Genomic DNA, 27,693 nt, shown 5'->3' with positions numbered 1-27,693 from the left:
CTCTTATCGAATACGTAAACTAAATTGTGCTTATTGTATTCTAAGCACGGATTTCTACCAGTACTACATTTGAAACATCTTTATACGCAATGGACACTTTCCTTACAGTATCGATATGTCTCCCAGTAAGATTTGAGTCTTTAGTTCGTCAGGATTTCGTATCGTTCTCGAGGTCAGCTGATAGCGGTGAGGCTGTAGGATAGTTCAGAAGACCACAAAGCTGGAGCTCCTTTCCCCCGCAATTTCAGATCTGCACAATGACGACAGCCAACACCTCCCGCTGGTCAGCTGAGATAATTTCGAGGCCTTGAAAACATTATTTGAGCATTGCCCAACACTGGAATTTGTCAACAGACATATCCATGGACGGGCAGGCCACGCAAACTGAAAACTCTCGCCACAAGCGCTGGATTTGAGAGGCTTGGCATATACCAGGAATGGCCGGGCGCATTCGGCGATTGGGAAATTAGAGTGCGATTGATATTTCATTACGGACCGCCGACAGGTATTAAAAGTGTGTTGAATATATGTGAGTGTACTCCATAGTCTTTTGGCGTTATCTTGCGTATCATATGCGTGATCCAAGGATCGACCTATCGACGCGGACTGTTGATCCATGTGGTTAACTACGTAGTAACATCATCGACAAAATATTGTGGGGAGGTGCTTATCAGACCCTGCGTCATTCTCAGCTGTCCAGCAGACTATGTACGAAGTACTCAGTACCTGTCAGATACATTCAGATATATACATATGTACAGATGTATGCATATATCCTGAAAGATATTTGATAAAATCAGAAACATAGTACCTTGGGGGTACTTGATTTACCACGGAGCTCCGTGAGACATCTCACCGCCCCCACTGCCATATGGGATCGTCGACCACGGAACTCCGTGGAGACATCTCACCGCCCCCACTGCCATATGGGATCGTCGACCATCTTTTCTTTTTCTTTGTGTCTCAGCTTTTTTTGGTATTTTCAACATCTACCGCGTGATATATCTAAGAGCTTATCGCATGGACCCCGAGGAACGCTAGGACACTACATATCAGTCGTCTGCCACTTAAGAGATCTTTTCTTCTTTTCGCTTTTCCTCTTTCCCGCTTCATCAAGCTATGTATTTAAGTGGAGCTCATCTGCTGCCTCTTGCGTTAATTCAGAAGCGTTGATCGCTTTCGCAAGACACAGCGACACACACTTTTACCTGTCCTTCTGTGGGGGACCCATCCCGTTTCTGCTACGTCGTCTATAATTGCTATTTTCTACCAGCAGCATTTTTGGGCTTGTTACTGGATTCCGGTATCCCCTGTTGGTCATCCGAGATAGCTGTGAGTGACTCCCCCAGTGCCCCCTACTGACTGTTGAGAACTGCTCTTTTGTTGTGTAGATGTAAAAGACTCTGGCTAACATGGGGTGTTTAGCACACTTGTTTCGCAAACGCAAACGCGATAGGCCGAATACTTCGTCAGTAGTTCTCAAACAGAACATGACATCACCAGCGGAGGACCATTCTGCTACAATGGAGGACAACACGGGAATTCAACCTGCCCCGCAGCAGCCAGCTGCTTCGCGTTGGAGACTAGTCTTTGGAGGCAAGACCAAAGAAAGTACCGAGTCTAGCGAGGATCAGACTTATCGCGCCAAATCGACATTGGGAATTCTAAGTGATAGAGAGACCGATGAAGTTCCTGGTGAGTAGATAGCTCCCTGCCATCGAGGGAAGTGATATTGTGAAACGGAAACTGACAACTGGCTGGCGTGGTTTAGGAACGGTACTTCTCTTATCATCAAATCGCAATGAACCTCTGGGAATGAGACATCAGCCGCATCGGACATCGACATCATCTATATCCTCGTCTTATCGTCCCTCGCGATCTACTTCTCGAACCCGGGCGGCAGTTCCAACGCAGAAAAGAACAGCGGACGGACAATTTGTGCTTGATCCGCAACCGGATGACTCCGTAAATGACCCTCTGAACTGGCCTGTGTGGCAACGAGACACTGCATTGGTCTCGTTAGGCTTCTATTGCTTGATGGGAGGCGGCATGACCCCTATTTTGGCAGCTGGGTTTAACAAAGTCGCAGCTGCATACGATGTCAGCACACAACAAGTGGCTTTCACCACCGGGTTCTATATGCTAGGCTTAGGCTTGGGGTCCGTTGTGATGTCGCCCACAGCCATTCTATACGGGAAACGACCGGTTTATCTTTTGGGAGCCACCCTATTCGTGATCTCGGCAATTTGGTGCGCAGCGTCACCGAACTACCCAAGTCTCGTGGTCGCTCGTATTTTCCAAGGACTTGCCGTGAGCCCAGTCGAGTGTCTTCCATCTGCTACAATTGCCGAGATATACTTCTTGCACGAAAGAGCCTACCGGGTGGGCATATATACACTCTTGCTACTAGGCGGAAAGAATCTGATTCCCCTAGTGAGTGCCGCCATAATCCACGGCCTGAGCTGGCGCTGGGTATTCTGGATCGTCGCCATTATTGTAGGCGCGTGTCTAGTGTTGCTTTTTTTCTTCGTACCCGAAACATTTTGGGATCGCACGCCTCGTCCGCGTGTGCAAAAGCATAAGCGCCCGCGCGGCCCTGGTCGCAGTGTCTCTGACCTCGTTTCCCACGGCTTCCGCGGGCGGCGCCCGTATGTCCAACCCCTGGACGAGTCCGCCGAACAAGCCGATCCAGATCCAGCATTGGCACCGAAAAAGTCTAAGCATGCGCATGTTGGATTCGCTGATGACCACCCAGAAGACGGAGATCAGGCAGTCGAGACTGAAAAGTCCGATCTTGTTTCCGAGGCTGGCAAAGCTACCAATGGTGATCAAATCACCGCTCAACAACCCACCTCAGCTAATGATGGAGACGATGACTTACTCCAGCCACTACCTCACGCTTTTGTGCCTGGCGCACACCAGGATGACCTGGAGACAGCTCGACCTGCCGCCGTGTCACCTGCGAGGACCGAGTCACTAGAGCCTGCGGGGACACCGCTGCCTGCCACCTTACAATACACAAACCGACTCCGTGAACGCCCGAAGATCCCCTACTCCCAATTACTTCGAGTCTGGAACGGACGAATCGCGCAGGACAGCTGGCACAGAGTTGCCGTGCGACCGTTCGTCCTGTTTGCCTATCCAGCCGTGCTCTGGTCGACAGTGGTATACTCACTATCGGTCGGCTGGCTAATCGTGCTTTCGGAGTCGGTTGCCCACATCTTCGAGGGCGGGGATCACTACCATTTCACTGCACTACAGACAGGTCTGATCTACATATCGCCATTTGTTGGCGGTCTCCTTGGAACCGCAGTGGCGGGCAAAGTATCGGATATCATCGCACGCTTTATGACCAGACGCAATGGCGGTGTCTACGAACCTGAATTCCGTCTCGTCATGGCAATCCCAATCGCTTTGTCTACTGTCATCGGTCTGATGGCTTTTGGATGGAGTGCTGAAATCGGTGACTCTTGGATTGTTCCGACTATTTTCTTCGGTTTGATCTCATTTGGTTGCTGCTTGGGTAGCACGACGGCCATCACCTTTTGTGTAGATAGCTATCGCCAGTATGCTGGGGAGGCGCTAGTGACACTGAACTTTAGCAAGAGTATGTTGAGTTATTCTTGATTCTTTTATTCGCTTTGTCTGATCTAACACCCTTTTTTCTTGCAGATATTCTCCACGGATTGGTTTTCTCCCTTTTCATCGTGGACTGGCTCGATGCCGATGGTTCACGTACCGTGTTCCTGTCTATCGGCGGTATACAGCTCTTCTTCATGCTCATGTCGATTCCTATGTACATGTACGGCAAGCGAGCTCGTATGTGGACCGTACGAAAGCGGCTCATGGAACGCCTCTGATTTGGCTGATTCAATATTCGTGGAATGTGGAATGTGTTTTGCACTGCATTAATTTTTTTTTCTGCTCTCGTTGATCATATATGCATCGGGAGGGCGTCGGGATGGTTTTAGACGAATTTTCCCGATGTCACATTTGGAGTTAACTTATTGATTGCCAACATTCGCTTATCAGATTGCTTTCTAGCATAGTATCTGTATTTTGCAGCATGGCTACGGGATTCAGCCTGATTTTCTTCCTTTTCATGGTGGAATGGGTCGATGCCGATAGCTCACACACCTTGTTTTAGTCTATTAGCGGAATGTACATAGCTTCTCTTCATGTTTATGTCCATTCCTACAACATATAGTTATACATGCCTAGATGTACGAGAAACGAGCTCGTATGTTGACGGTACGTAAGCGGCTTATATAGCGCCTTTAATTTGGCCTATCAAATATTTTGTGGGAGGTCGTTCGTATTGCGTTCCCACCCTCTTTCTTTCAGTCTGCTGCATATATCTGGGAGGCCGCGCACACGTCCGGATTGTTTCAGAGCTTCCTTTCTTGGGAGGCAGTTTACAGTGGGCACGTCTGAAGAGTCTTAAGCGGATCGGTGATTGGCGAACAATAAAGTCGCTCGATAGAGTATATCAATATTGCCAGACAGTCCAAAAGAGCTAGAGAACTGCCGAAGGCAAAAATCATAGCTAGATCTGGTTAGAGTGTCCGAAATAATAACATTATCTGATCTAGGGTGCAATCAACCGGTGTTAAGAATCCGAGCGGGTCGTCTAGACAGAGGCCAAAATAAAACATGCTCTCGCTAAACTGGTCACAGCTCGGAGAGAAGCCGAGAAGTGTTTTCAACGGTGGGCTTCCACGTGGGCTTGAGTGGGCTTTTTCTGAGAGCGTCCAATTGACTTAAAGAGACCAGAGAAAGCCACGGAGTAGAATTCACCGACGTTAGCCCGAGTTGGAGTATATTCGTAGCGCTAAACCCTTTTAGGGATAGATCCCTATCTTATCTGATGCTGTTGCTATGCCAAGCGCCGTGTTAGTGTTCTTTTTGCCTTTTTACGTACATTCGAGCTGATGAGGAGCTGCGGTTTCTTTCGCTGGGATCAGCTCACCGAAGCACTAGTAGGACTCCGCTCTCGGTAGATTTTTTTATCAATCTCCGAGCGCCATAAATAGTAATGGCATGGAAGCCTTTTTGAGTTCGCCAAAAGTTCTTTATTTTATTTGAGCTAGGAGCTTTCCATATCAATCCGCTATCGAGTTGCGATTATGGTAGTTGATACTTCGGACTCCAAGTCCGTGGACGTGGTGTCGGCACCTGTCACTGAAGCCATTCACACACCATCGAAACAATCTAGCGATGACTCCAATGGAAAGAAGCCACCACCGCTTGCTGCAAAGTTAATCGCGGTCGCTCTGATATCGTGTATTAGCTTTGGCTCGCACTGGAGCACTGGCGTGACGGGTGCTATGAAGAGCACGATCAAAAAGGTATTGAAGATTATGGGAATGTCGATGGGCAGGATTCACTGACGGCTTTTATTTGGCAGCAAATGCATATCGATAATGTTCAATTTTCGCTTTTGGAAGCCAGCGAAAACTTCATGGCTACAGTTCTGCTTTTGATAAGTGGTGTGATCACCGACCGAGTTGGCGGAGCTCGTATGTTGCTGCGTGTGTCAAATGAACGAGAGATATACTGACCAGCATTTTCTAATAGAGATGATCGTTTACGGAAATATCGTCTATACCATCGGTTCTATCCTTGTAGCTGCTGCCGCGACCGTGCGCTCTTTCGACTTCATGATTGGAGGTCGGGTTATCCTCGCACTTGGCGATATCGCTACCCAAATCGCGCAGTATAAGATGTTTTCCTCTTGGTTTCCTCCTAGTAGTGGATTTGCATCCACATTAGGCTTTGAGCTCGCCATCGGCAAGATAGGCGGGTTTGTTGGAAAGTCGACGGCTAATATCATTGCAAAGGTGATTAATTTTCACCTGCGGTTGACTTAGTTAAGCCATGCTAACAGGTGCATAGAAAACGGGGAACTTTGCCTGGGTCTTTTGGACCTCGGTGTTCATGAATCTCTTCACCAATGTGGCTTGCGCAGGGTTCTGGTTCTTCAACGTGTATTGTAATCGTCACTACCAGGGACGACGCGATACAGCTACCAAAGAACAACTGACGGAGAAAAACAAAAAGTTCGAATTTCAAAAGCTGTTCGAGCTCCCGTGGATGTTCTGGGCTGTCATGGCCTTCTCTATTTTCCAAACGAGTGCTGCATCAGTCTTCAGCCAAAATGCCACCGAGCTGGCCGAGAAGCGATTCAATGTGGATTCCATCAAGGCCGGATGGTATAGTTCACTTTCGCAGTATGCAGGTACGAATATTCCGAGGATGCAAGATGATTGTGGCTGAATATAAGCTGACATTAACTAGGCTTCTTCCTCGTTCCCTGCTTGGGCGTGTTTATCGATGTCCTCGGCAACCGAGCATCAGTCTGTGAGTTCGACCAACGAGATCTAAAGGAAGCCAAACATGACTGATACTGACCTCCCTAGTGTTTGTCTGCGGTCTCGGCATGCTGCTGAGTATGGTTCTCATTAATTTCGCAACATCACATGCAGGCACAGGAGCTGCATTCGGTATCTACGCTATCGCCGTGTCCCTCGGACCAACCTCGGTCATCGACAGCATTCGCACCTCGCTATGGCACCAATCGGTGTTTGGATCTGCGTATGCATTGAAGGTCACCATGAACAATGCGTAAGTTTGATCCAACATTCCTGAATTGAAAATGTGGTTTGAGACACAAACTGACATTGGAAATCGTAACAGTATGAGTATTATAATTCGGATCATCACGGGAGCTTTGCAAGACGCAGATGACAATTCATACCGTCGAGTGGTGCAGGTCTATCTAGTTCTTGGTGCGGGTGCTCTGGTTGTCGGTGCCGCTATCCTGATCGGCTCGTTTTTGACCGATAACCTGGCGCCGCTACAGTGGACACGGCATAAACGGTTGACATCGGGTGCGGCTATCATTGAGCAGATTCGAGAGCACAACTTGGTAACCCTGCGCCAACGCACTCGGAAGATTTCCATAATTTGCTTCGGCTCTCTGATTTTGCTGACACTTGGGTCGTGGGTGGCATATATCTGGGGTGCGGTGACCGGTCATAATTCCTAGTTAGATATGAAGTTTTGGAAGAGTTGAATAACTACAACATGATTGTCGTGAGGTTCTGGTAATCTTGGGTGTTCAGGCCTATGACGGAAGAGACGATCACTTTCTATACAACATAGTAGATTGCCTGCAACTATATTGTATGGCTACTTCATGAAGCCACCGTCGTCATAGGGCTTTCCGGGCCAATTCAAGCCCCTGGCAGAAATGACGTGTCGTTATATATTTTTGAATAAGGGTATACGTGTGGAAGCCCTAGCCAACAGCCCCTTAGGGAAGTTGCTGAGACAGCATGGTTCACATTCCGGGGTTACACGAAACGAAGCATGAAGCGAAGATGTAAGTAGCAGGTTTTACTAGAACGATTGCGAAGATTCATCGGTCCACTTGGCATTGATCCAGATGCCTGATCTTCACGGCAAATAATGTGGCCTATGATCTACCGTCTATAACTCTCTCATTGGTTACTACCTCACCGCCTAGTTTATTACTGCCTTCTTGAAGCATTTACTAATCTTCTCTTTTATTTGTACACTATACACTTTATAATGGTATACAACATTCGTTATTTGCTATTTGTTAGCTTGTTGTTACAACCGAGCAGAGATTAGATTGTTTTAGCAGGGTATATAACCCCCTACATTTCTAGTTTAGTCAATTAATATTTCTTCCTCTGCTTTCTCCCCATATAGTAACAGGTTGCTCAACTGTATTCATTTATAAAAATACTATATAAAGTAACTAGTTATAGATTCAACGTGGTACTTGTGAAGTGAGAAGCCTGGCAATATGAACCAAAGAGTTATGTGTCCCCCCTATCTTGTCTACATCTGTGATTATATTAGAGAATCAGTTAGGTCTTCCATATATCCTATTTTCGCGGTGATATCACAGCAATTCAGGATTTCACAGTTAGCCCCTTATTTCAACAAATGTACGGGTATGAGGAGCGGAAATAAGCCGCCTGATGAGAAATACATTCCAAGGTTGTCTTCATCTCCGCTCACTCATTGTGTCATCCGGGATATGAAACCCGAAGACGAAAACCATGACCAGCCTCGGTGAAGAAAAAGGATTTAAAGACCCATCTGAGTCTCCCTACTGTCTAATCTTTCAACACTGTACACATTTGATGTCGTCATGGCCCAAACTGGAAAGCATGCCCTTATCTTTGGAGCCTCTGGAATCTCCGGATGGTCTCTCTTGAACCAAACCCTCCAATACCCAACCCCGACGACCTTTAACCGCGTGACTGGCCTGTGCAATCGGCCATGGATCAACGAGGACGCTTATCTCCCTGACGATAAGCGCCTGAATATTGTGTCGGGCATTGACCTGACACAGTCCGTGGAAGCGGTAAAAGCTCAGCTTAAAGAGAAGGTCGAGAAGGTGGAGTCAGTCGACGTGGTTTTCTTTTGTGGTATGTATTTGCTACGTTGCTTGATTCTTCTTTGAAGGCAAATATACTAACTTCTGCACAGCTTACATTCAGACTGGCGACTTCCAGTCGCTGCGCAAGGTCAACACCGATCTTCTCCAAACCGCCATTAAAGCCATCTCCGCTGTTTCACCCACAATGGAAGCGGTCATCCTGCAGACTGGTGGCAAGGGGTATGGATTGGAGTTCCCTAAAGAGGTCAACATCCAGCCTCCTCTCCACGAGAAGATGCCCCGCATTCCTTCGCCATGGAGAGAGAACGTTTTTTACTACGACCAGTATGATCTCTTAAAGAAACTCTCTGAAGACCAAAACTGGACCTTCTCTGAGATTCGACCGGATGGGATTGTCGGCTTCGCCCCTGGCTCCAACGTCATGAACATGGCATATGGCATTGCCTTCTACTTGACTCTGTACAGAGAAGTCAATGGAAAGGATGCCAAAGTTCCATTCCCCGGTCGTCCGCACGGTTACCACACTCGCCACACCGACACCTTCCAAGACATCCTTGCTCAGATGGAAATCTTCGCTGCTCTTAACCGCGACAAGTGTCAAAACGGATCAAGCTTTAATTGTGGCGACGGAGAGGCTGTCACCTGGGCTCAGGTCTGGCCAGGAATTTGCTCTTATTTTGGCCTCAGTGGTGTCGAGCCAGATGGCATGCAGAAGAATATGCAGGATTTCGTTGCCGAAAATAAGGCGATTTGGGACCGCTTGGTCTTGACTCATGACCTGAAGAAGGGCCTCATTGAGTCGCAGAACTGGGGCCATGCGAACTTCATGCTTGTTGATTTTGACTTTGCCCGGGAGTATTCTCTTGAGGCGGCTCGATCCGTTGGGTTCAACGAGCAGATTGATACTCTCCAGGGTTATCAAGTTACATTTGACCGGATGGTGAACGCGAAGTTCATCCCCGTGCCTTCTTCTTGAGGGATTCTTGTTTAAATAAAGAGAGAACAAATTAAATGAACCTCTATTTGGAGAGGAAAAAAAGGGAATTGAAATATTGTTAAACATGATTCCCGGCGGGATATAAGTCCCGGGTAGTCATTCTCCACCAGCTGGACCCATATTTTCCAGTATAATGCAAATATAAATGCATTTTGTCTTCACCCTGTAGTGAGTTCTTTGTTTCATTCATACTTCATAAGTTGATTCATTCCGTTTGACAGCAATTAAGATTTAACAAACATCATGGCCAACCTTGCATCCTCTTTGGCGGCTCGTTTCAGCCTCGGTGGCCGAGTGATCCTAATCACTGGTAAACAGCACCATTCCCCAAAGACCTCAAATAAACTCTTAACACGTTACTAGGTGGTGGTCGGGGTATTGGCATGGCACTATCGAAAACCTGTGTGGATGCTGGTGCCACTGTAGTGGTCACCGACGTTCTACCCCAGCCTGACCCCGTCTTTCTTGACTGGCAGAAGAGTACTCCAAATCAGCTTCACTACTACTGGTAAGAGATCCTATTTGACTGGAAAGATCACAAATGACTTACCTTTTGAAGTTGTGACCTGACCGGTAAGGAGGAGGTCGAACGCACTTTTACCAGCATCCTAGAGAAATTCCACTACATCCACGGAGTGTGAGATCAAGCTAGTCTGCACCAGTAAAGGGTAATCCATCGCTCACAAATCAATGTTGAACAGAGTCACGGCAGCCGGAATCTGTATTGACAAGCCATTCTTGAAGCATGAGTGGGAAGATATTCAAAATCTTCAAGCTGTGAATGTACGTTTCTAGTTAGCTGCATGATAAGCAAATGCTAACTCTGAAAAGGAGACGGGAACATTCTTCGCGGTACAGAATGTCGTGAATAATATGAAGCAGTATGGTATTAAAGGAAGTATCGTGATGATTTGCTCACAATCAGCGCAACATGTCTGCCCTGGTCATCTGCTGACTGCCTATGCGGGAAGCAAGGGCTTTGTGTTCTCAATGGCAAGAAGTCTGGCTCACGAGCTGGCTCCTGATGGAATCCGTGTTAATACTGTCTCTCCGGGGTAAGGAGCTCCCTGACGCATCGAGAACTTATCGCTCAAACAAATCTAGATACATTGCCACAGACATGAATCTCTCACTTGCATCTCTTCGACCGGAGTTGCTCAAAATTTTCAATGAAGCACCACCTCTTGGGCGCGTCGGAACACCACAGGACGTGGAACTGGCTGCATTGTATTTGTTGAGTGATGGTTCTTCTTATGTCACTGGACAAGATCTTGCTATCGATGGTGGCATGCAAGTCTCCTCTGGAAACTATAAGCTATAGATGCTTAAATATGTCCGAATTAGGACCTTTGGTTTATAGGTTCTTTGTTCTCAAATAAAACCGATATTTGGAATGCCATTGACCACTTGAAATTGGTACAGTAGCATTAGGAATTGTCATCATCAACTTAATTCGGGACCTACTTTTCCCGGAGTGGAGATTTGAGAATCTGAAAGTACATTTGAATTTGGAGAATAAGGTAAACTCGGGATTGTAATTCCAAATGTCTATTTGCCGTTGGACACGATCCGGTCACCATTTTCATCAAACTCGATCTTCCGACCAGTTTCCAAACTTTCCTGGAAGGCAGTTGCGATCTTGAGACCTGTATAGGCAGCGGAAAGCCTCATTGGAAGTTCCGTATTGTCCAGAATAGCGTCGGTAAATTGATTCAGCTCAGTTACAAAGGCTTCTCGGTATCGATCGATCCAACTAGGGGTGCAGTCTTGCATGATTCCAGACGCGTTCGATACCTGAACTCGATTGGAGTGAGGTACCGAGTTAATGGAGATCTTTCCGTTCATGCCAATGATGTCCGTGCAGTTGTCATACCCGTGTGAGGTTGTGCGGGAATGATAGTAGTGGGCGATTCGGCCACCCCAGAATTCAACGACACCCACGGAGTTATCGACATCCTTGAAATCTTTCATTTCATGATGATGGGCAATGATTCCAGTAGCCCAGAGAGCCTTGGGTCTGACTTCTTCACCTAGGATAGATAAAGTCAAGTCAATGTCGTGAACGACGGTGTCCACAAAAATTCCACCACTCTGCCGAGCATATTCGATGAAGAAGCCACTTTTATCCAGCTTCTCGGCACCCTGTGAACGGACAATAAGAGGCTCGCCTATGGCGCCACTCTTGATCTTCTGTATGGCATCCATATAGTTTTCGTCAAAACGGCGGACGAATCCAACCATAACCTTTGTTTGGGGATGCTGCTTTGCTGTTTCCATCAAATCACGTAACTACAAACGCGGAATAAGCACTAGTAGTTCAGAGGCTAAATCGAATAGCTTACCTGTGAGATGTCTCTTGTGATCGGTTTTTCACAAAGAACATGTATCTCGAGTTGCATAGCGGTCAATGTCTGCGCTATGTGTAGCTCGGTTGGCGACGCGATGACCACGGCGTCTAGGCCAGGCGTGCCAATCATCTCTTCGAAGCTCTGAAATACATGCACCCCATCTGGTACAAGCTTCGCCTTTGCCCATTCGATCTCATGAGGTGCTGGTGTACAAACTGCGAAGAGCTTGGCTCGGGGGACTTGGTGGAGAATATTCAATGCATGACGCTGGCCCATCCGGCCTAAGCCAACCACACCGATATTGGCCTTCATTTTAGTCATCTCCAACCTATAATATAATCCGGGTGTAAAATATTTATGTAGGAAATTGAAAATGATGGCTTTGTTCTTTTTTTTTTTTTTAAGGAAATCGGTTGGTTATTTTTATGCCCATTGCTCGGGATTCAAAAGCCGGCACTAGTACCCCTCTTCGGAAGTTTTGATAGCGTTACGTATTGTCCTTCGATTATGTGACATTTAACGTGGACCTACTTTGACATCTGGTAGAAATTAATGGATCTACATGAGAGAAAGAGGTTTCCCCCATGAACTCTATACTGTACAGTATTTGCGGGCTACGGGTAGCTTTCGGACGTTTTCTTTCAAAACATTTAATGTAGAAACTACTGATGGAATGTTGATGAGAAAACCATGCAAGTAGATTCAGAGTAATGGGATTGGACAGGGGAAAGGAAAGAAGAAGAGAGAGAGGAAAAACTATCTACAGGAGGGATCTGTCTCATTATGGGTCCATGGGTACCTGAGGTACCCAGGCACCCAACAACATTTCTTTGGGCGTATCAGGATATCCTATACAACAAACTAACTTACACACCTAGCTAGCAATGTAGCACGCCAGAGCTCCAATACGCTCATGCAAGGTCTCCAAAGCCCCAGTGACCCCCAAGGTACTACCGGCTCTACTTTGCGACAGGAAGATGGCGACTATCGCCGCAATGCTTGCCTTAGAGTACCACGAACCCATTTTCCACCATCTAGCAAATCGGTACAAGGGCCATGTAGCGGAGCCATCCTTCCAGATGAATGCCTTCCAATTTGGCCAGAATGTCTCCAACCAAAAGAAAGCAGCCCTCGCCGGCCACGAAGCAGCATTTCGACCAAACTCATTGACGTACCAATTTGAGCAATCCCCCGCAAAAGCAGTGCCTTTAAGCTGCCCCTGAAGAGAGATGGTATGCCTCTCCTCTGCAGACTGCTTTACTTCCACCACTCGAGCTCGATGGTCGAGGATTGGCTCGAAGAGTGCCTTGACCGCGAAGCAAACCTGAGTTTCGCAGGCAAAAAGAGCCGAATTGTTTGCAGGGAAGCTGTTGGGACCAAATCTATATATGTAAGCTGGGATCAATTATATATTCCTTAAATTCACTTACATGATGGCCAAGTTGGGGAAGTTGTGCACGAACGTGCCGTAGTAAGCCTGCGCTCCTCGAGACTCGCTCCACTGTTTGTTTAGAGAGACGCCATGTCGACCATAGATCTCCATAGGTGCAAGGAACTGCGAGACCTGAAAGCCGGTTGCAAGCACAATAATATCAAACTCGTCTTCAATTCCCGAAGATCCGATGATACCGTTCTCGGTAAACTCCTGGATTCCCTCATTGCGAAGCTTGACATTGGATTGATGAAGGGAATCAAGATAACCAGGATCGAAAATGCGTCTCTTGCATCCTGTGCGACAACATAAGCTTTTATCTTTCAGTACAGTGGGCTGCTTCCATACCCAAAGGGAAATCAGGCACCACGGCCTTCTTGTATTGCTGAGGGGTACGAGAGAGGATATATTCTCGGGACTCATCCTCCGCCGCAAGCCTGGCCTTGATGCCATCCTCCGAGGAGAAATAAGTGTAAGCCTCCTGCTCCGCTTGGAGGAAAATGCGCAGGCGAAGCCATCGTTGCCAGAGAGGCAACCACCTGAACGACCATTTTTCGAGCTGTGAAAAGGATTTATTTGGCTTTCAGTAACTTCAGGTTAGCTGAGGTACGGTACCAAGCAAAGGACTAGTATCAAAATTGACTTACACGTGGGTGATACCATTGTGCACTGCGAGCGTATTGCTGCACGAAAGCTGCTTTCTCGGAAACAGCAGGCACGACTTGGGCGGCACTGCAACCGTTTCCAATCACTGCCTAAGAAAAGGTTAGACCTGTAATGGATCGAATCAGAAAGAATGAGATTGCTTACCACTCGCTTGCCAGTGTAGTCAACCGAGTGGTCCCAGCGTGCAGTGTGGAACATGTCACCCTTGAAATTCTCCATCCCCTTGAATCTCACATCCCGGGGAAAGGAGATAGCACCAACTGCGGAAACGAAGACAGTCGCGTGGCGCTCGAATTCCAGACCGGTTTCTACGTCGCGGAATTTCACAGTCCACTCTTTTTCATCCTCGTTCCAAGCACCCCCTAAGCACTCCACCGAGGTAATGACATGTTGCCGTAGATCGAATTTGTCGACAGTGTCTTCAATGTCTAGATGTAATATATTGTCAGCCAACATGCCGCGACTTAGGTGGAAAACTCAGTGCAGGTTGACCAACATTGCAAGATTTCGGGCTGTTCACACAGTTCCTTTGACCAATTGGCATTGAGATTGAAGCTGAAAGAGTAAAGGTGCGAAGGAATATCACAACCACTGAGGTGCAACTGTTAGTGATATGAGAAAGCTGTTTCTTGTCGAGAACGCTTACCAGCCAGGATAGCTGTTTGATCGCCAAGTGCCGCCCACACCATCCAATTTTTCGTATATCTGCAACATGTCAAAACTTGCTGCATAATCGGTGAACCAAGTATAGATATTACCAGGAAATCATTAAAGCCCAATTCGTGCTTTAGACGATAGGCCATTGAGATACCACCAGGACCTGCACCAATGATGATGGCAGTAGGGGCGTAAGAGGAAGCCATTTTGTCACAATCAATGATGGAAGAAGTACAAAGATCAGAAAGGTTGGACAACAGGTTCTTTCCAAGTCGTCGTCTTATGGCTGCCCTTTTTGTTGTAGAGAACCCCATTTCCCTTCCGGGAGACTAATCCCGACGCTGGTATATCGGAATATCTGCATGCAAGGCCAGGAAACTTGACTTGAGATTATTATCCGGGGATCGGAACTCATTTCACGGCCCTACTATTTGTGGAGACGACTATTCCTTCGTCTGAGACGCTCTATGACGGCTTTTACCACCAGGACCAATTCAACAAGAAAACAAAAGAACTATGGCCAGTTCTCCCAGAACCAGCAAGGGCCAGTACCTGCACGGCCCGCAGCAGTTGCGTCTTGAGGAGCGACCAATGCCCTCTCTCGGCCCGTCTGATGTGAGAATCCGCGTCCGGTCAACAACCTTGTGTGGCTCCGACATGCATTACTTCAAGTTTGGCAGAAATGGATCAATCGAAGTCAAAGAGCCCTTGTGTGGTGGACACGAAGCAGCGGGTGAGGTGGTGGAAGTTGGCGCGACCGCTCTGGAAACTGGGAAGTTCAAAGTCGGCGACTCGGTGGCAATAGAGAGTGGTGTTGCATGTCTGGAATGCGACAGATGTAAAGCTGGCCGATATAATATCTGCGCCAAAATGCGCTTCCGAAGCAGCGGCGCATCGTTCCCCCATTTCCAGGGAACTCTTCAGGAGTTCGTCGACCATCCCGCTGAGTGGTGTCACAAGTAAGTGTTTTACCGTTTAAGGAAGCGGGCTAGAGCTGATAAAAAATACCTGCAGGTTATCAACGGCACTCTCATTTGATGATGGTGCTTTGCTGGAGCCCCTGTCCGTCTGTGTTCATTCTGTCAACAGGGCCGGTATGAAGCAAGGGGCGCAATGCTTAGTTCTTGGTGCTGGGGCAGTCGGTCTCCTGTGCGCTGCTGTTGCAAAAATTGAACATAAGAGCCCTGTTGTGATTGCCGATGTTGACAAAGGCCGGGTTGCATTCGCCCTGGAACACGGCTTTGCAGACGTAGGATTCGTGGTTGACCCGAAGAAAGGGGACACTGTTGAAAGCCGTCTTTCCGTTGCGAAGGATCTGGCCCTTCAGATTGGCAACCAGCAATGGCCAGGAGGTGAAGAGGTACGCCAGGTTGACCATGTTTTTGAGTGTACAGGGGTCGAAAGTTGCGTGCAAACATCGATATATGTGAGCTCTCTTTCAATTCTCAAACTTGCCAGAAAGCTAATTCCACTGTAGGCGACTAAAAATGGCGGAAATGTTGTGCTTGTGGGAATGGGAACTGCCATTCAAACATGGCCTATCGCAGAGCTCACGGGTCGTGAGATCAATGTGGTATCAGTGTGGCGCTATGTGAATTGCTATCCTCGAGCAATCGAGATCATGGAGGGTGTGAGAGCCAATTCTCTCAAACCAGACGTGACGAAACTCATTACGCATCATTTTGTCGGGCTCGATTCTATTCCATCGGCCTATGACACTGCCGGGAAGACACGAGATGGAGACTCTAAGTTGGTTATTAAGACAGTCGTTAAGCTCTGATCAAAATATATAATTGACAAATATATTGAAAATATTCGAGGCCATCACTTTCGATTGTAGACGTAGATTCCCCGAATCTTAAAATTGTTTAGGAGACGTCACATAAGTCTGTTGCTAGGAGTAGAGTCGTTTAACTGAGCACTTTCCGCATTTGCGTAATCATAGCCAGAACTACATAGAAGCTTTTGGATACAAGGCTTCACAGTAGAAAGTAATATCGCCTCGACGAGGGAAGCAGCTCGATATTGCCCAGTGAGCAGCCATTAAACTTGTCTGGGGCATGAAGATCTCATGGTGATAGCATATGCCGAGTGCAGATATTGCATCATACGCAATTGAACGCGAGATAGAATAGCCAAAAAATGTCTCAATCGTTTTCTTTCTAGTGTATTATCAAATTGATTGTAGGCCCCGGAGGGCATCCGGAATTATGTGACCTCACTTTTCTGCCTTTCCATTATCGGGAATGCGATCCCGGTACAAGAGAATAGACTCCGAGCATCTTATAAGATGACCCTCAAGCTTATCGCGAGTTATTCGACATATCTTGCTCTTCTCTTTTATGTACTATTCTGACTGAATACTCTATCAATTATCATGACTTTTACTGGAGTCAGCACCAAGGACGTAAACAGCATGCCCGACGATGAGCACGCGGTTCTTACGCTGAGAAATTTGATTTTCGACATCTGCAACCAGAATGGTGGAGGCCATGGTGGATCTGCTATTGGTATGGCTGCTATAGGTGTGGCTTTATGGAAACACATCATGCGGTATAACCCCTCAAATCCAGACTGGTTCGATAGAGACCGATTTGTGCTTTCCAACGGTATGTGATTTCTCAGGTCTAAAATATTGACGATATAGCTGACAAACAAAATTAGGACATTGTGCCATGTTCTTGTATGCCCTCAACTACTTGACAGGATTCGATGCTTGGACAATGAATGAGCTAAAGGGCTATGGTGGCGGGAAGGAAAATGGCTTCACCACTATCGCACACGGCCATCCGGAAATTGAATGCCCCGGTATTGAAGTTACCACTGGCCCATTGGGACAGGGAATCGCCAACTCGGTTGGCTTGGCTATTGCCTCCAAGAACCTAGCAGCCCGGTTTAACAGACCCGGTTATGAAGTAGTCAGCTCTCGAGTTTACTGCATGACTGGTGATGGCTGTTTGATGGAAGGTGTTGCTCTGGAAGGTATTTTCCAATTGGTTCAGAACGATGAAATAAACATATACTGAGAAAACTTCAAGCAATTTCGTTGGCAGGCCATCTCCAACTGGACAATCTGGTGTTAGTCTACGACAACAACAGTGTCACTTGTGATGGCCCTCTTTCGTGGATTAATACCGAGGATATCAACCAGAAAATGCGGGCTTCGGGGTGGCATGTTCTTGATGTAATGGACGGATGTTATAACGTTCAAGCCATTTGCTCATCTCTGAGAGATGCCCAATCCTTAAAAGGGAAGCCCACTTTTATCAACATCCGTACCGTCATTGGTGTTGGTACTAGCACAGCTGGAACAGCGAAAGCACACCATGGAAGCTTTGACGTTGAAAGTGTTGCGAAGTCCAAGTTGGCGATTGGACAAGATCCCTGTGAAAGTCACAAACCCACTGCGCGTGGTTTGAACTACCTCCGCGAACGAAAACAGCACGGAGAAGCCTTGGAAAAGAGTTGGCAACATTTGCTGATGAATTACACCCTCGAGTTCCCCGATTTGGCAAGCGATTTTGCCTCTCGACTACGGGGTACGAAGCCAGACTTAGGGTCACTTCTCCAAGATTTGGATAGCAGACAGTTCAGCCAAATGCCAACCAGGGAGTCAAATGGACTCATTCTTCAAAAGCTTTGGGAGATATGTCCTTCATTTTGTGGTGGTGGTGCAGACCTGGTCAACTCCAACAAGTTTGTTTACTCGGACACCGATGTCTTTCACCCCTCAGTCAGCTACCAGGGCCGATATATCAGATATGGGATCAGAGAGCATGCTATGGCCTCTATCTCGAATGGTCTTGCAGCGTTCAACCCGGGAACCTTTTTGCCAGTCACCGCAACATTTTTGATGTTCTACATCTATGTAAGTTCTTAAGGGATACCCCTAGCTCTGCTTACAAGCTGACCAGGGGCCCAAAATCCTTACAGGCAGCACCTGGAGTGCGCATGGGAGCTCTTAGTCATCTTCCAACTATTCATATCGCAACTCATGACTCGTTCGGTAAGACAATTCGTAACTAGTGTCTGGGAGACCACCTAACATTGACTAGCCGAGGGCCAGAATGGGCCTACTCATCAGCCAGTGGAGCTTGACTCCTTATATAGGGCCATGCCAAATCTCACATACATCCGGCCATCTGATGCCGAAGAGGTGATCGGCGCTTGGATGTGGGCCGTTGAATCCGCAAGCAGTCCAACGATGATTTCTGTTGGTCGTGATCCAGCCGACCAACCAGCAATTACAAGCAGATTTAACGTATCCAAGGGAGCATACGTACTTCAGGAGCATCCAGACGCCCAGCTGACACTAGTCAGCTGTGGTACGAGTTTGCACTACACCATTCGTGCTGCAAACGAGCTGAGTGAGCAAATTTCGATTCGTTGCCGGATTGTCAGTGCTCCTAGCTTAGATCTGTTTGATCAGCAGCCCGCAAAATACAGAGAGTCTGTTTTCCCCCTTGATGGTAACCCCATCATCAGTGTGGAGGAATATGTGGCCACCACGTGGGCACGTTATGTTACAGCCAGTGTGGGCATGACATCCTACGGTTACTCTGCGTCTAGCCCGAGCAACTACGAGCGCTTCGGATTGGATACGCGCGGAATTGTCTTTCGAGTTAAGAGATACCTCACGTTCTTGAACGGCCGCAGTGCAAGACAGATGGGTTGGCAATCAATCTAAGTCTGGCCATCGAAGTGTCATATAGATTGAGAATGAATGCACAAGCAAAATAAAACTATCAGTATCAGCAGATCAAAATAATTGATAGAATATGAGCTGCATTTGTAAAATGAATTGAAATATAAAAACAAACTACCTCATTAATTCAGTGCTCGCGGTATTCCATCACTCAGTAAAATATTGCACAGCTCCGGATCCATAAATTCAACCAAATCAGGCCCATCGTCTCCAAAGAATGAAAATTCGTGAGTCTCGTGAGACATTGGCGAGTCCACGGCAACAGGCATGCCCAGTTCTGCAGAGCCAGATAGATTGTTACCCAGCCAGTTCTGTGTTCCAGCTGTATTTCGCGACCTTTTCGGATGCTTGCCGGGACTATTCTCGTTCTGTGGACCCCTTTTTGCGCCTTTTTGTGCCATTCCCCGCTTGCGTTTATGCCATTGTTGCTGAATAGTACTCAGAAATCTGCTTGTTCGCTTCGCATTTTCAAAGCAAGTGCCCATTTCATCCAATGCCCAGAAGCATGTACTCAGGTACCTTACTAGGTCAGAGTGCTGAGTGTTGCTTTGGCCTGGAACAGTGACAAACATGAGTATAAGTGCTGCTGAAAACACGTACGACACCATCTGAACATTTGCCTTTCGAAAACCGTATCGCCGCTCATACATGTTGAGGACTTTGACTATCGAGATTGCCGATTCGAGACACATTCTGTGTGCATGTCCAGGTCCAGGCCCTTGCAATGGTCTGGGCTGTATATGACTTTTCGATATGTAGGGGCGATGACAGTGAATCATAAACTGATAATATTGCAAGCTTCTTAAATTAGTACATGAGCGTATCATACCAAATAATCAACTTACTGCAAGGTGAGAACGTGGGGCAAATAGTAGTAGGACTCTTTGGTCGCATCAACGTTAAGGTCATTGGGCAGGTTATTTTTCCAAGCAAGCAGCCGTGCGACAGTGTCAGCGGTGAGCTCTTGGAGCGCTGTCCTCGAAGTTTCCAAACAGCCATAACTTGATTGAGATTAGTATCTTTGTTTGATGAGGATGCGCATCAGAATTCTAATAACTCACAGTACATCAGTTACAGGGGACATCAAGTCATATAAAGCGACCCACTGCTGGAATATCATCTCAGATGGGTTAGCTATACCTTGGATATTGACTTGCGGGCATCCATAAGCTCTCCAACGTGGTGTCTGGTGAGACGTAGGAGACCTGTCATTCCAGCATGGTTTTCGAACAGAGACGCCAGCTACCGGGCTTCGGACAGACCGTCCCAAATAGTATCCCCAAAATCTATGAAGTATTAGTTAGGCCGCAAGGCTTGATAAGTGGCATGTAGAGATGCCATACTGGTCGTTGAGACTCGAGCCCCAGAAAACTGTTCGTCGAATATTATATTCCTCGGCCGTGATGATACCCTTTTCCACGTAAGGGGTGACGTCCAAATGGAGACCTTGGTCAAATGCAAGTCGCATGGCCATCCCTTTTTAAGGTGAATCAGTTTCCAATAGCCAAGGAGATAGAAATTTGACTTACCACTGTACAGCCAGCCGCGAGTATCTCTAGTACCTGAAGCTTCATAATTACTGCATATTACCAGCGCTTGAATTGTTGCCAGTGAAGGGTTTTCAATCTCCAGTTCCAGGAGGGCTTTGGCCCTATCCCCGAAAAACTGTGACAAAGACCGAGGGAATGTGACAAGATCTGGATGATACTTGGGCTCATAAGCTGCACCCATTGCACACCTATTGATTTTATCAGCATGAAGTTTTCAAAGTCAAGGGATATGCTCACATTGCATCGCATAAAGCCTGCGAATAATAAGCTGAAGTTGAGCCTTCATATCGATTCTGAAACTTGGCCTTCCAAAACGCTTCACTGTTAACAACATGCAGACATGGGTCTTGCCAGGCAAAGTAAAGCTGGAGTAGATGCTTCTCAAAAGCCTCCTCCACTTCTATGTTGAGATCCAAATCCTCGATTATCTCTTGTGCATCTTTCTGAAAAAGAGAAGATGTAAGATGTCTAGTGTCGACTGAAACGTCAAGCAAGTTTAGGTTAGATGTCGACCCAAAATACCGTAGGTGACCGTCGTGCGTCAACTGCACACGCCCCAAGCGACATGCAAATTGATTGGTGACTTCGTCCTCGCTGTCGGTTTCCGGGTTTTCACTGGGTATCACGTCATCATTGGGGGAAACTGTGTCGGTGCCACAACATGCGTGCGATATGATTCGGAAAGCTGACTCGGCCCTGCGCCATTCTGAATATGGGCTATATTATCATCATAATCTAGCAGCACTGCATCTTCTGGGACATTTTCTGCTGATATCTGACCAGCAGATTGCTCATGAAGTGGAGGTAAATCATCCTCAGGATGATAATTATCGCATCCTGGAGCCGGTGGTTGAGAACTAGTGATGTTTGTCTGGTCATGGGCCACGAAGTGGGTCGTATCAACAGGTCTCTGGCTCCCGGGAAAGCTGGCTCCTGCGCTATGGGATGTATTTTCGTCACTTAACACATTCTCGCAGGCAATTCCTAAGCTGTGCAAAATGCCTCTTAGGGTATCTCGGTCATTCTTGTCCATATCCGGAACTCTGAAGCCCACATTCTGGATATGTTGAGATAGGACTGCAACTCTTGAAGCCAAGAGCGAAACGGCAACGCGGACAGGGATCCTGTTGATGGCTTAATACAGAGAGATCTCTTTCTTTGCGGCTATATCAAAACCTACTTTCTTTTGTCATTGCGCTGTCTGTATGTACAATCCTTGTTTTTGGACTCGCAGTTCTTGCATGAGGGTTTTGATCCATCGCACTAGCCCAATCCGATAGTCAGTCAAGCACGAGCAATTCTCAGATTCCGGGATTACATGCTTTTATCTTTCCGTCTCGACATGGAATGCATGCAGTCGTAACGTGTTTGCGTACAGGCTTGACGGTCTTGGCTTGAGGCATTGCCAAATCTTATTCAGATCTCATTCAGATTAATTTAGAGGGATAGCGATTCATAATCTAATTCTTACTCAAGATGGTTGAGGGCCGGGATTCGAATCCCGGAGACGTGTACGGGCGACTAAGTGGACCACCGATACATAACCCTCTTATTGGTTAATATTGCCATGCAGTAATTTCGATCCACTCTCGCTTTACAAAAACTAAGTACATCATACATCAAATTGAAGGATGTTGAATTGAAGTCTTGTATACAAAATTGGAGTATAATACATACCGCGAGAACATATTATTGTGGTATCTACAAGGTGTATGCTAGAAAGTGGGGAGGAAGAGAGTTGATTGCTATGGAGGCCACCTACGGAGGGGTCTCTGCCTAAGGCATTAATTGAGGCCTAAGGCCACCATAATTCAAATTGAAATCAGCGTATATGCTTCAAGAAGGCGGTGATGAAATAGGCGGTAAGACAGTATCCAATGAGTATCGGTGGTCCCATTAGTCATCCATGGATGCGGAGGGGTGCATTTGGATCGGTGAAGCGAGTGACCGGCAAAACGCCCCAAGCCAAGTAACAAGATTCCTCTAGCCTCGCTTGCTTGAATCAACAGCTTCAATCCATTCACTGTTGACCTCATCCTGTCTAGCCTTGCCTTCTTCATTGTCAGTGGTAGCGCCACCTTTTGACACATCCAGAGGAACACTGTGTATTTGTCCCTCAAAGATTTTATCAATCTCTTCCAAAGATAAACCGGCAGTTTCCACATACCACAAAGAAACAATAGGAACAAAAGAAAAGTTCAAAATAACATAAATTATATAGTAACGCCAATCAATATTATCGATACCAATGGGGGTCACCAAGACAACGGCGTAGTTGCAGATCCAGTTGGTCGCAGTCGCAAGTCCAGCGCCACGGTTGCGCCAGGCTTGGGTGTTTATTTCTGCCGGATACATCCACGGTATGGCAATCCAGGACATGCCGAACACAGTATAGTAAGCGAACACAAATGCAATTGCAACTGCTGACCATTGACTTCCTCCGACACCCAGGCCGGCCGTCAACAGGGCAAAGCAAGTGCCTTGGCCCACCGCGCCCCATAGCATGAGTCGTTTCCGGCCAACCTTCTCAATGGTTGTCAGGGCGACCGCAGTGAAAACCATAACATTTATCGCATTGCAAGCGGACAGGATCAGTGACATTTGGCGGGAGACTTGCAGAGAGGCAAATACAACGGGCAAATAGTAGTTGATTGCATTGATGCCACCCCACTGCTGCATGAACTGAGTGCCCATTCCTAGGAGGACTCTCCTTCTGGTTTGTAGGCTGTCCCTTTGCAAGAGAGTGCGCCAGCTGACCTTGGAGACTTCAAGCTCATGTTGAACGCTTTGAACGGATGCTTCATGTAAAGCCAATAAATCGGGATCATGGATACCTTTGGCATGGAGTCGGGCTGTGACAGCCTTGGCTTGCTCGAGTCGACCCTTTTGAATGAGCCAACGTGGCGAATCAGGTAACCATGGAAGCAGAACGAGTGTAACAAGGGCGTAGAAAATCTGAAAGGCAATCGGGAATCTCCAGGAGACTTGCTGATGGCCGATATATCCAAGACCAAAATTGAGCCACTGGGCCGTCACGTTGCCTAGTTGGTTGAGGACGAGGTGGAAAACGGCCAGGCGACCACGGTGTTGAGGCTTGGACATCTCGGACTGCCAGACTGGAATTGCAGTTGTGTTGAGACCGTTTCCCAGCCCAGCAATGAATCGGCCGACGATGATCTGCGCTACGCTGAACGACGCTGTTTGTATTATGGCCCCGATCGTGAGCACGATACATCCTAGGGCGATGGAAAGCCGACGACCAATTCGATCTCCATAGACCATGCAGAATATGGCACCGAAGAAACAGCCGAGGTCATAGGTTGCAGCAATCTGTCCGATTATCATTTGACTAGGTTGCTGGAAGGTTGATTGGAAGCTCTTGTTTTCAATGAGGCCGCCAAAGACTCCTTGGTCGTAACCAAAGAGCAAGAAGCCGCAAGAAGTGGTGAAGGCAACGCCCAGCGAGAGCTTCGTACCCTCGAGTTCAAAGTTCATAGTGAACGTGGGAATTGAAAATGATATGTCGAGATTGTAGGGGAACAACCTTGAACTGGAACTTCTGTTGGTTCTTGTAGTGTTTTAACTTACTTCCACCCGGGGGGTAAAACCTCAGAAATCCGGGGTACCCCGGACCCGGAACTCGTTTTACGTGTTGAATGACTGACCACGTTTGCAATAATACAACATCTGGCTCAGTTGATATGCCCGGTGTTCAATACATAAAGTTCACAAAGAGATATACTCACACTTCCGGAATATAAGGACCTGAGTGTCTGGAACGGTGACTGAAAGAGACATCGGGTAAAGCATAAATTTATGAGGCTATTCCAGATATTACTGTGGAGCTAATGTAGTTGTTTTAACATATTAAGAGGGAGAGAAATTTATTCGAAGTCTTCTGTTTTCAAGTAACTGTATCAAGTATTGGGCTTCACATTACATGTGAAGGTTCCCCAGAGTAATTGTCTTGATAGTCTGATACTCAGCCATTCCATATTTACTTCCTTCTATACCATAGCCACTCTCTTTTACGCCTCCGAAAGGCGATTCAGCTGCACTAATCTTTCCCGTATTGACACCACACATTCCAATTTCAAGCTTTCTTGCCACACGCATAACACGCGCCACGTTGCCAGAAAAGATATACCCAGCAAGGCCAAATTCGGTGCTGTTAGCCAGGTGTAGGACTTGCTCCTCTGTATCAAATGGGAAGATCGGAGCCAGAGGTCCAAATGTCTCGTCTCGAGCAACTAACATATCCACTGTTACGCCAGAGAGGACGGTAGGGTGCATAAAAAATCCAGGTGCTTCTGGCGCCGAGCCACCAATTTCCACGGACGCACCCTTTGACACGGCATCTTCAATATGACTTTTAACCTTGTTGACGGCGGACGCGTTGATCAGCGGGCCTTGCGTGCACGTGTCCTCGATCCCGGGTCCCAAGCGAAGTTCAGAGACCTTCTGTACCAGACTTCGAGTGAACTTGTCCAAAATGCCTCGTTGGACATAGAGGCGGTTGGCACTATTCTATCGTTAGATTTTATATAACAAATAGTAAGAAGTAAACTCACCACACACAAGTCTGACCCGAGCATCGAAATTTGGACATCATGGCTCCTTCGACAGCAACGTCAACATCGGCATCATCAAAGACAATAAAAGGAGCATTGCCGCCTAGCTCGAGGCTAGTCCTTTTAAGGGTGCCAGCTGCTAGTATGGCGAGATTCTTGCCCACATGGGTAGATCCAGTGAAGCTAATTTTGCGAACGAGAGGGTGTGTGGCGAGCTCTGAGGCCACCTGCCTATTCTTTGTAGGGCAGACCTGGATGGCCTTACCAGGAATTCCCGCCTTCAAAGCCAGCTTTGTGAGAGCGAGACAAGTAAATGGCGTCTCACTTGGTGGCTTGATAACCACGGCACACCCAGCAGCCAGAGCTGGGGCAACCTTCCGACTGATCATGGCTGCTGGGAAGTTCCATGGAGTAATGATACCGCAGACACCAACTGGCTCTTTCTCGGTCAGTACAATGGTGTTCGGTGTCGATGATGGTATTGTGTCTCCATACGAGCGCGTTGCTTCTTCGGCAAACCAAGCAATGAAGCTCGCCGCATAGGCTATTTCGCCTTTGGCCTCATTGATAGTCTTGCCATTCTCTAGACATAGAATTCTTCCCACTAAAGACAGCTGTTAGAGGTGAAAGCGGGGCCTTGGAAATAGGAAGATCCTTACGGTCTTCAACGTTTTGCATGACCAAATCATGCCAGTTACGCAGTAGATTTCCACGTTGTGCAGCTGTAGTTGAAGAGTAAAAGTTCTTCTGGGCCACATTTGCACTTTCGATGGCCGACTGAATGTCATTCAAATCACAGTCTGCTACAGTCCCGAGAACCTGTGCCGTGGATGGCTCTAGTGAATAATGAGCTGAGTGTCATATACAGTGATTGTTCGAGACGAACCATATACATTGAAGGTTTGCTCCTTTTTCACCCAACATCCATCAATAAAAGCTTGATCCTGAACAAGTAGTTCCAAATCTTTGGCTGTCATGACGTTGTTTAAAACAGCCTCCGACGACTTTTGTGGAAAGGAAAGTCTAGACATTTAGGGATGATGGATATCTGTAGGCGCAATTGGAGTGAAGAGAATATTCGTTACCGGATATACACCGGGCAATAACATTGTTATCATTATATATAACTAACTAACTAACTACTTTGTACTATGTAATTTCCCTCGGAATATCACTCCCGGAGACTGACACGGCCTCCTTCCGAGAAGCCCTTCCCCGGGAATTGGGCTGCGTAATTTCCGCTATAAAGTTCAGAGTTAAGGCATGACGCCCACACTCTGGACTGTTGTTGCTCACTTTAGTTTTTTCTTTTTTTCTTTTTTTTATGGGCGCTTTCCAGGGAAGGGGAGCGGGCCTGAGTCGCCGAACAGCAGCAATCCGGTATCCGGTACATATTGTAGTGGGGGACGTAGTCCAAGGTACTGTCGTACATGTATCTCTTCCCTTAGAGCGACCTACTGGAAAGGAAAGCCCGGCCATTGAACCATCTGGGCAGCTTATTCAACAGAGAGAGACCCTGACCCAAACTCTTCTACTACGCGATAGGTACTCTGGTAAACGAGCCTCTATTTGGAGTGCCGACCCAGTCGACGTGACTACCGACTCTAACTGGTCTGAAATCACTCGATATCTTTCAGACCGGTATGGTATGGAGATCGTCGCATGAAAACCGGAAGCCCATATTGATCTTGTCCTTATGGATGAAACTGATTTACCCCAATTACGCACTGCACCCTCGGCCACTTTGCCTGCTCTTCTCATTCTATGCCACAAGTCGGTGAATTACACCGGGGTAAAATCCGAGTTGTTTCCTTTTGCTTCCTCAGTGGACATCATCCGGCGTCCCTGTGGGCCACACAAGTAATGAGGTGTCTGGCCCACGGCCAATCGAGATCCACGACTCCGGCCTCCGCTTTGAGACCACACATACAACGATCTACCCGCCTGGTGCTACATTTACATGCATTGCATGTTCCTTTTGGGATTTTATTTTGGTGGTTGAATTTCACGCGCACATAGATATTTGTTACTCCAGGTAGCGCTGGATCTAGATCGCTCTGCTGGCCTTGGGTTATGTATACGATTTAGGATGAGGGCAAGACGGCGTGAAGAATCATGAAAGAAATCATGATCACATTCAGTTCTAATATGATAATTCAATATACATACTTCTCATCAATAATTACGCATCTCGTGCTCCGTATCGTTCTCAAACCCGCAAACCGGCGCTATTTCCAGCTTGGATAGCGAATGCGGTGGTGTGGCTTGCTTGATTGTTACATAGTTCTTCACTTGCTCTGGCGATAGCACCGCCGGCCTGTATCGCGTAT

General features: G+C 47.2%; 11 protein-coding genes across 11 annotated transcripts; 6 read left to right on the top strand and 5 right to left on the bottom strand.

The window, feature by feature from the left end:
- Positions 1 to 1,490: 1,490 nt before the first annotated feature.
- On the top strand, positions 1,491 to 3,860 carry N7516_009812 (putative MFS transporter; the record flags this gene model as incomplete). The annotated part of the gene is made up of 3 exons (XM_057222531.1): positions 1,491 to 1,695; positions 1,772 to 3,607; positions 3,673 to 3,860. 3 exons carry the CDS (start codon positions 1,491 to 1,493, stop codon positions 3,858 to 3,860), a joined length of 2,229 nt encoding a protein of 742 aa, XP_057069752.1.
- Positions 3,861 to 5,126: 1,266 nt separating this feature from the next.
- Positions 5,127 to 7,048, top strand: N7516_009811 (putative MFS transporter; the record flags this gene model as incomplete). Its single annotated transcript, XM_057222530.1, has 7 exons — positions 5,127 to 5,348; positions 5,408 to 5,519; positions 5,578 to 5,840; positions 5,896 to 6,238; positions 6,298 to 6,360; positions 6,420 to 6,624; positions 6,697 to 7,048. The coding sequence occupies 7 exons, from the start codon at positions 5,127 to 5,129 to the stop codon at positions 7,046 to 7,048; spliced, it is 1,560 nt and encodes a 519-aa protein (XP_057069751.1).
- A 1,137-nt stretch (positions 7,049 to 8,185) lies between these two features.
- N7516_009810 (SDR family oxidoreductase) lies at positions 8,186 to 9,413 on the top strand (the record flags this gene model as incomplete). Its single annotated transcript, XM_057222529.1, has 2 exons — positions 8,186 to 8,465; positions 8,527 to 9,413. 2 exons carry the CDS (start codon positions 8,186 to 8,188, stop codon positions 9,411 to 9,413), a joined length of 1,167 nt encoding a protein of 388 aa, XP_057069750.1.
- A 264-nt stretch (positions 9,414 to 9,677) lies between these two features.
- Positions 9,678 to 10,755, top strand: N7516_009809 (SDR family NAD(P)-dependent oxidoreductase; the record flags this gene model as incomplete). The annotated part of the gene is made up of 6 exons (XM_057222528.1): positions 9,678 to 9,744; positions 9,798 to 9,942; positions 9,994 to 10,071; positions 10,136 to 10,217; positions 10,266 to 10,489; positions 10,539 to 10,755. 6 exons carry the CDS (start codon positions 9,678 to 9,680, stop codon positions 10,753 to 10,755), a joined length of 813 nt encoding a protein of 270 aa, XP_057069749.1.
- Positions 10,756 to 10,982: 227 nt separating this feature from the next.
- N7516_009808 (uncharacterized protein) lies at positions 10,983 to 12,094 on the bottom strand (the record flags this gene model as incomplete). The annotated part of the gene is made up of 2 exons (XM_057222527.1): positions 10,983 to 11,723; positions 11,777 to 12,094. The coding sequence occupies 2 exons, from the start codon at positions 12,092 to 12,094 to the stop codon at positions 10,983 to 10,985; spliced, it is 1,059 nt and encodes a 352-aa protein (XP_057069748.1).
- A 562-nt stretch (positions 12,095 to 12,656) lies between these two features.
- N7516_009807 (flavin-containing monooxygenase) lies at positions 12,657 to 14,743 on the bottom strand (the record flags this gene model as incomplete). The annotated part of the gene is made up of 8 exons (XM_057222526.1): positions 12,657 to 13,164; positions 13,213 to 13,510; positions 13,563 to 13,773; positions 13,862 to 13,969; positions 14,025 to 14,308; positions 14,377 to 14,471; positions 14,527 to 14,585; positions 14,639 to 14,743. 8 exons carry the CDS (start codon positions 14,741 to 14,743, stop codon positions 12,657 to 12,659), a joined length of 1,668 nt encoding a protein of 555 aa, XP_057069747.1.
- A 310-nt stretch (positions 14,744 to 15,053) lies between these two features.
- Positions 15,054 to 16,317, top strand: N7516_009806 (NAD(P)-dependent alcohol dehydrogenase; the record flags this gene model as incomplete). Its single annotated transcript, XM_057222525.1, has 3 exons — positions 15,054 to 15,496; positions 15,552 to 15,963; positions 16,015 to 16,317. 3 exons carry the CDS (start codon positions 15,054 to 15,056, stop codon positions 16,315 to 16,317), a joined length of 1,158 nt encoding a protein of 385 aa, XP_057069746.1.
- Positions 16,318 to 16,914: 597 nt separating this feature from the next.
- On the top strand, positions 16,915 to 19,224 carry N7516_009805 (uncharacterized protein; the record flags this gene model as incomplete). Its single annotated transcript, XM_057222524.1, has 5 exons — positions 16,915 to 17,146; positions 17,202 to 17,519; positions 17,576 to 18,405; positions 18,471 to 18,543; positions 18,593 to 19,224. 5 exons carry the CDS (start codon positions 16,915 to 16,917, stop codon positions 19,222 to 19,224), a joined length of 2,085 nt encoding a protein of 694 aa, XP_057069745.1.
- An 859-nt stretch (positions 19,225 to 20,083) lies between these two features.
- Positions 20,084 to 21,825, bottom strand: N7516_009804 (fungal specific transcription factor domain-containing protein; the record flags this gene model as incomplete). Its single annotated transcript, XM_057222523.1, has 6 exons — positions 20,084 to 20,243; positions 20,304 to 20,528; positions 20,586 to 20,718; positions 20,772 to 20,980; positions 21,030 to 21,435; positions 21,483 to 21,825. The coding sequence occupies 6 exons, from the start codon at positions 21,823 to 21,825 to the stop codon at positions 20,084 to 20,086; spliced, it is 1,476 nt and encodes a 491-aa protein (XP_057069744.1).
- Positions 21,826 to 22,775: 950 nt separating this feature from the next.
- Positions 22,776 to 24,287, bottom strand: N7516_009803 (sugar porter family MFS transporter; the record flags this gene model as incomplete). The annotated part of the gene is made up of 1 exon (XM_057222522.1): positions 22,776 to 24,287. The coding sequence occupies one exon, from the start codon at positions 24,285 to 24,287 to the stop codon at positions 22,776 to 22,778; it is 1,512 nt and encodes a 503-aa protein (XP_057069743.1).
- Positions 24,288 to 24,728: 441 nt separating this feature from the next.
- On the bottom strand, positions 24,729 to 26,394 carry N7516_009802 (NAD-dependent succinate-semialdehyde dehydrogenase; the record flags this gene model as incomplete). The annotated part of the gene is made up of 4 exons (XM_057222521.1): positions 24,729 to 25,314; positions 25,364 to 25,967; positions 26,023 to 26,199; positions 26,250 to 26,394. The coding sequence occupies 4 exons, from the start codon at positions 26,392 to 26,394 to the stop codon at positions 24,729 to 24,731; spliced, it is 1,512 nt and encodes a 503-aa protein (XP_057069742.1).
- Between the last annotated feature and the right edge of the window lie 1,299 nt (positions 26,395 to 27,693).

Source organism: Penicillium verrucosum, assembly GCF_028828655.1.
Source record: "Penicillium verrucosum strain IBT 35672 chromosome Unknown utg000004l_segment0_segment0, whole genome shotgun sequence".
Lineage (NCBI taxonomy): Eukaryota > Fungi > Ascomycota > Eurotiomycetes > Eurotiales > Aspergillaceae > Penicillium > Penicillium verrucosum.
The sequence above is the reverse complement of the archived record's forward strand: the minus strand, read 5'-3'. Positions and strand labels throughout refer to the sequence as shown.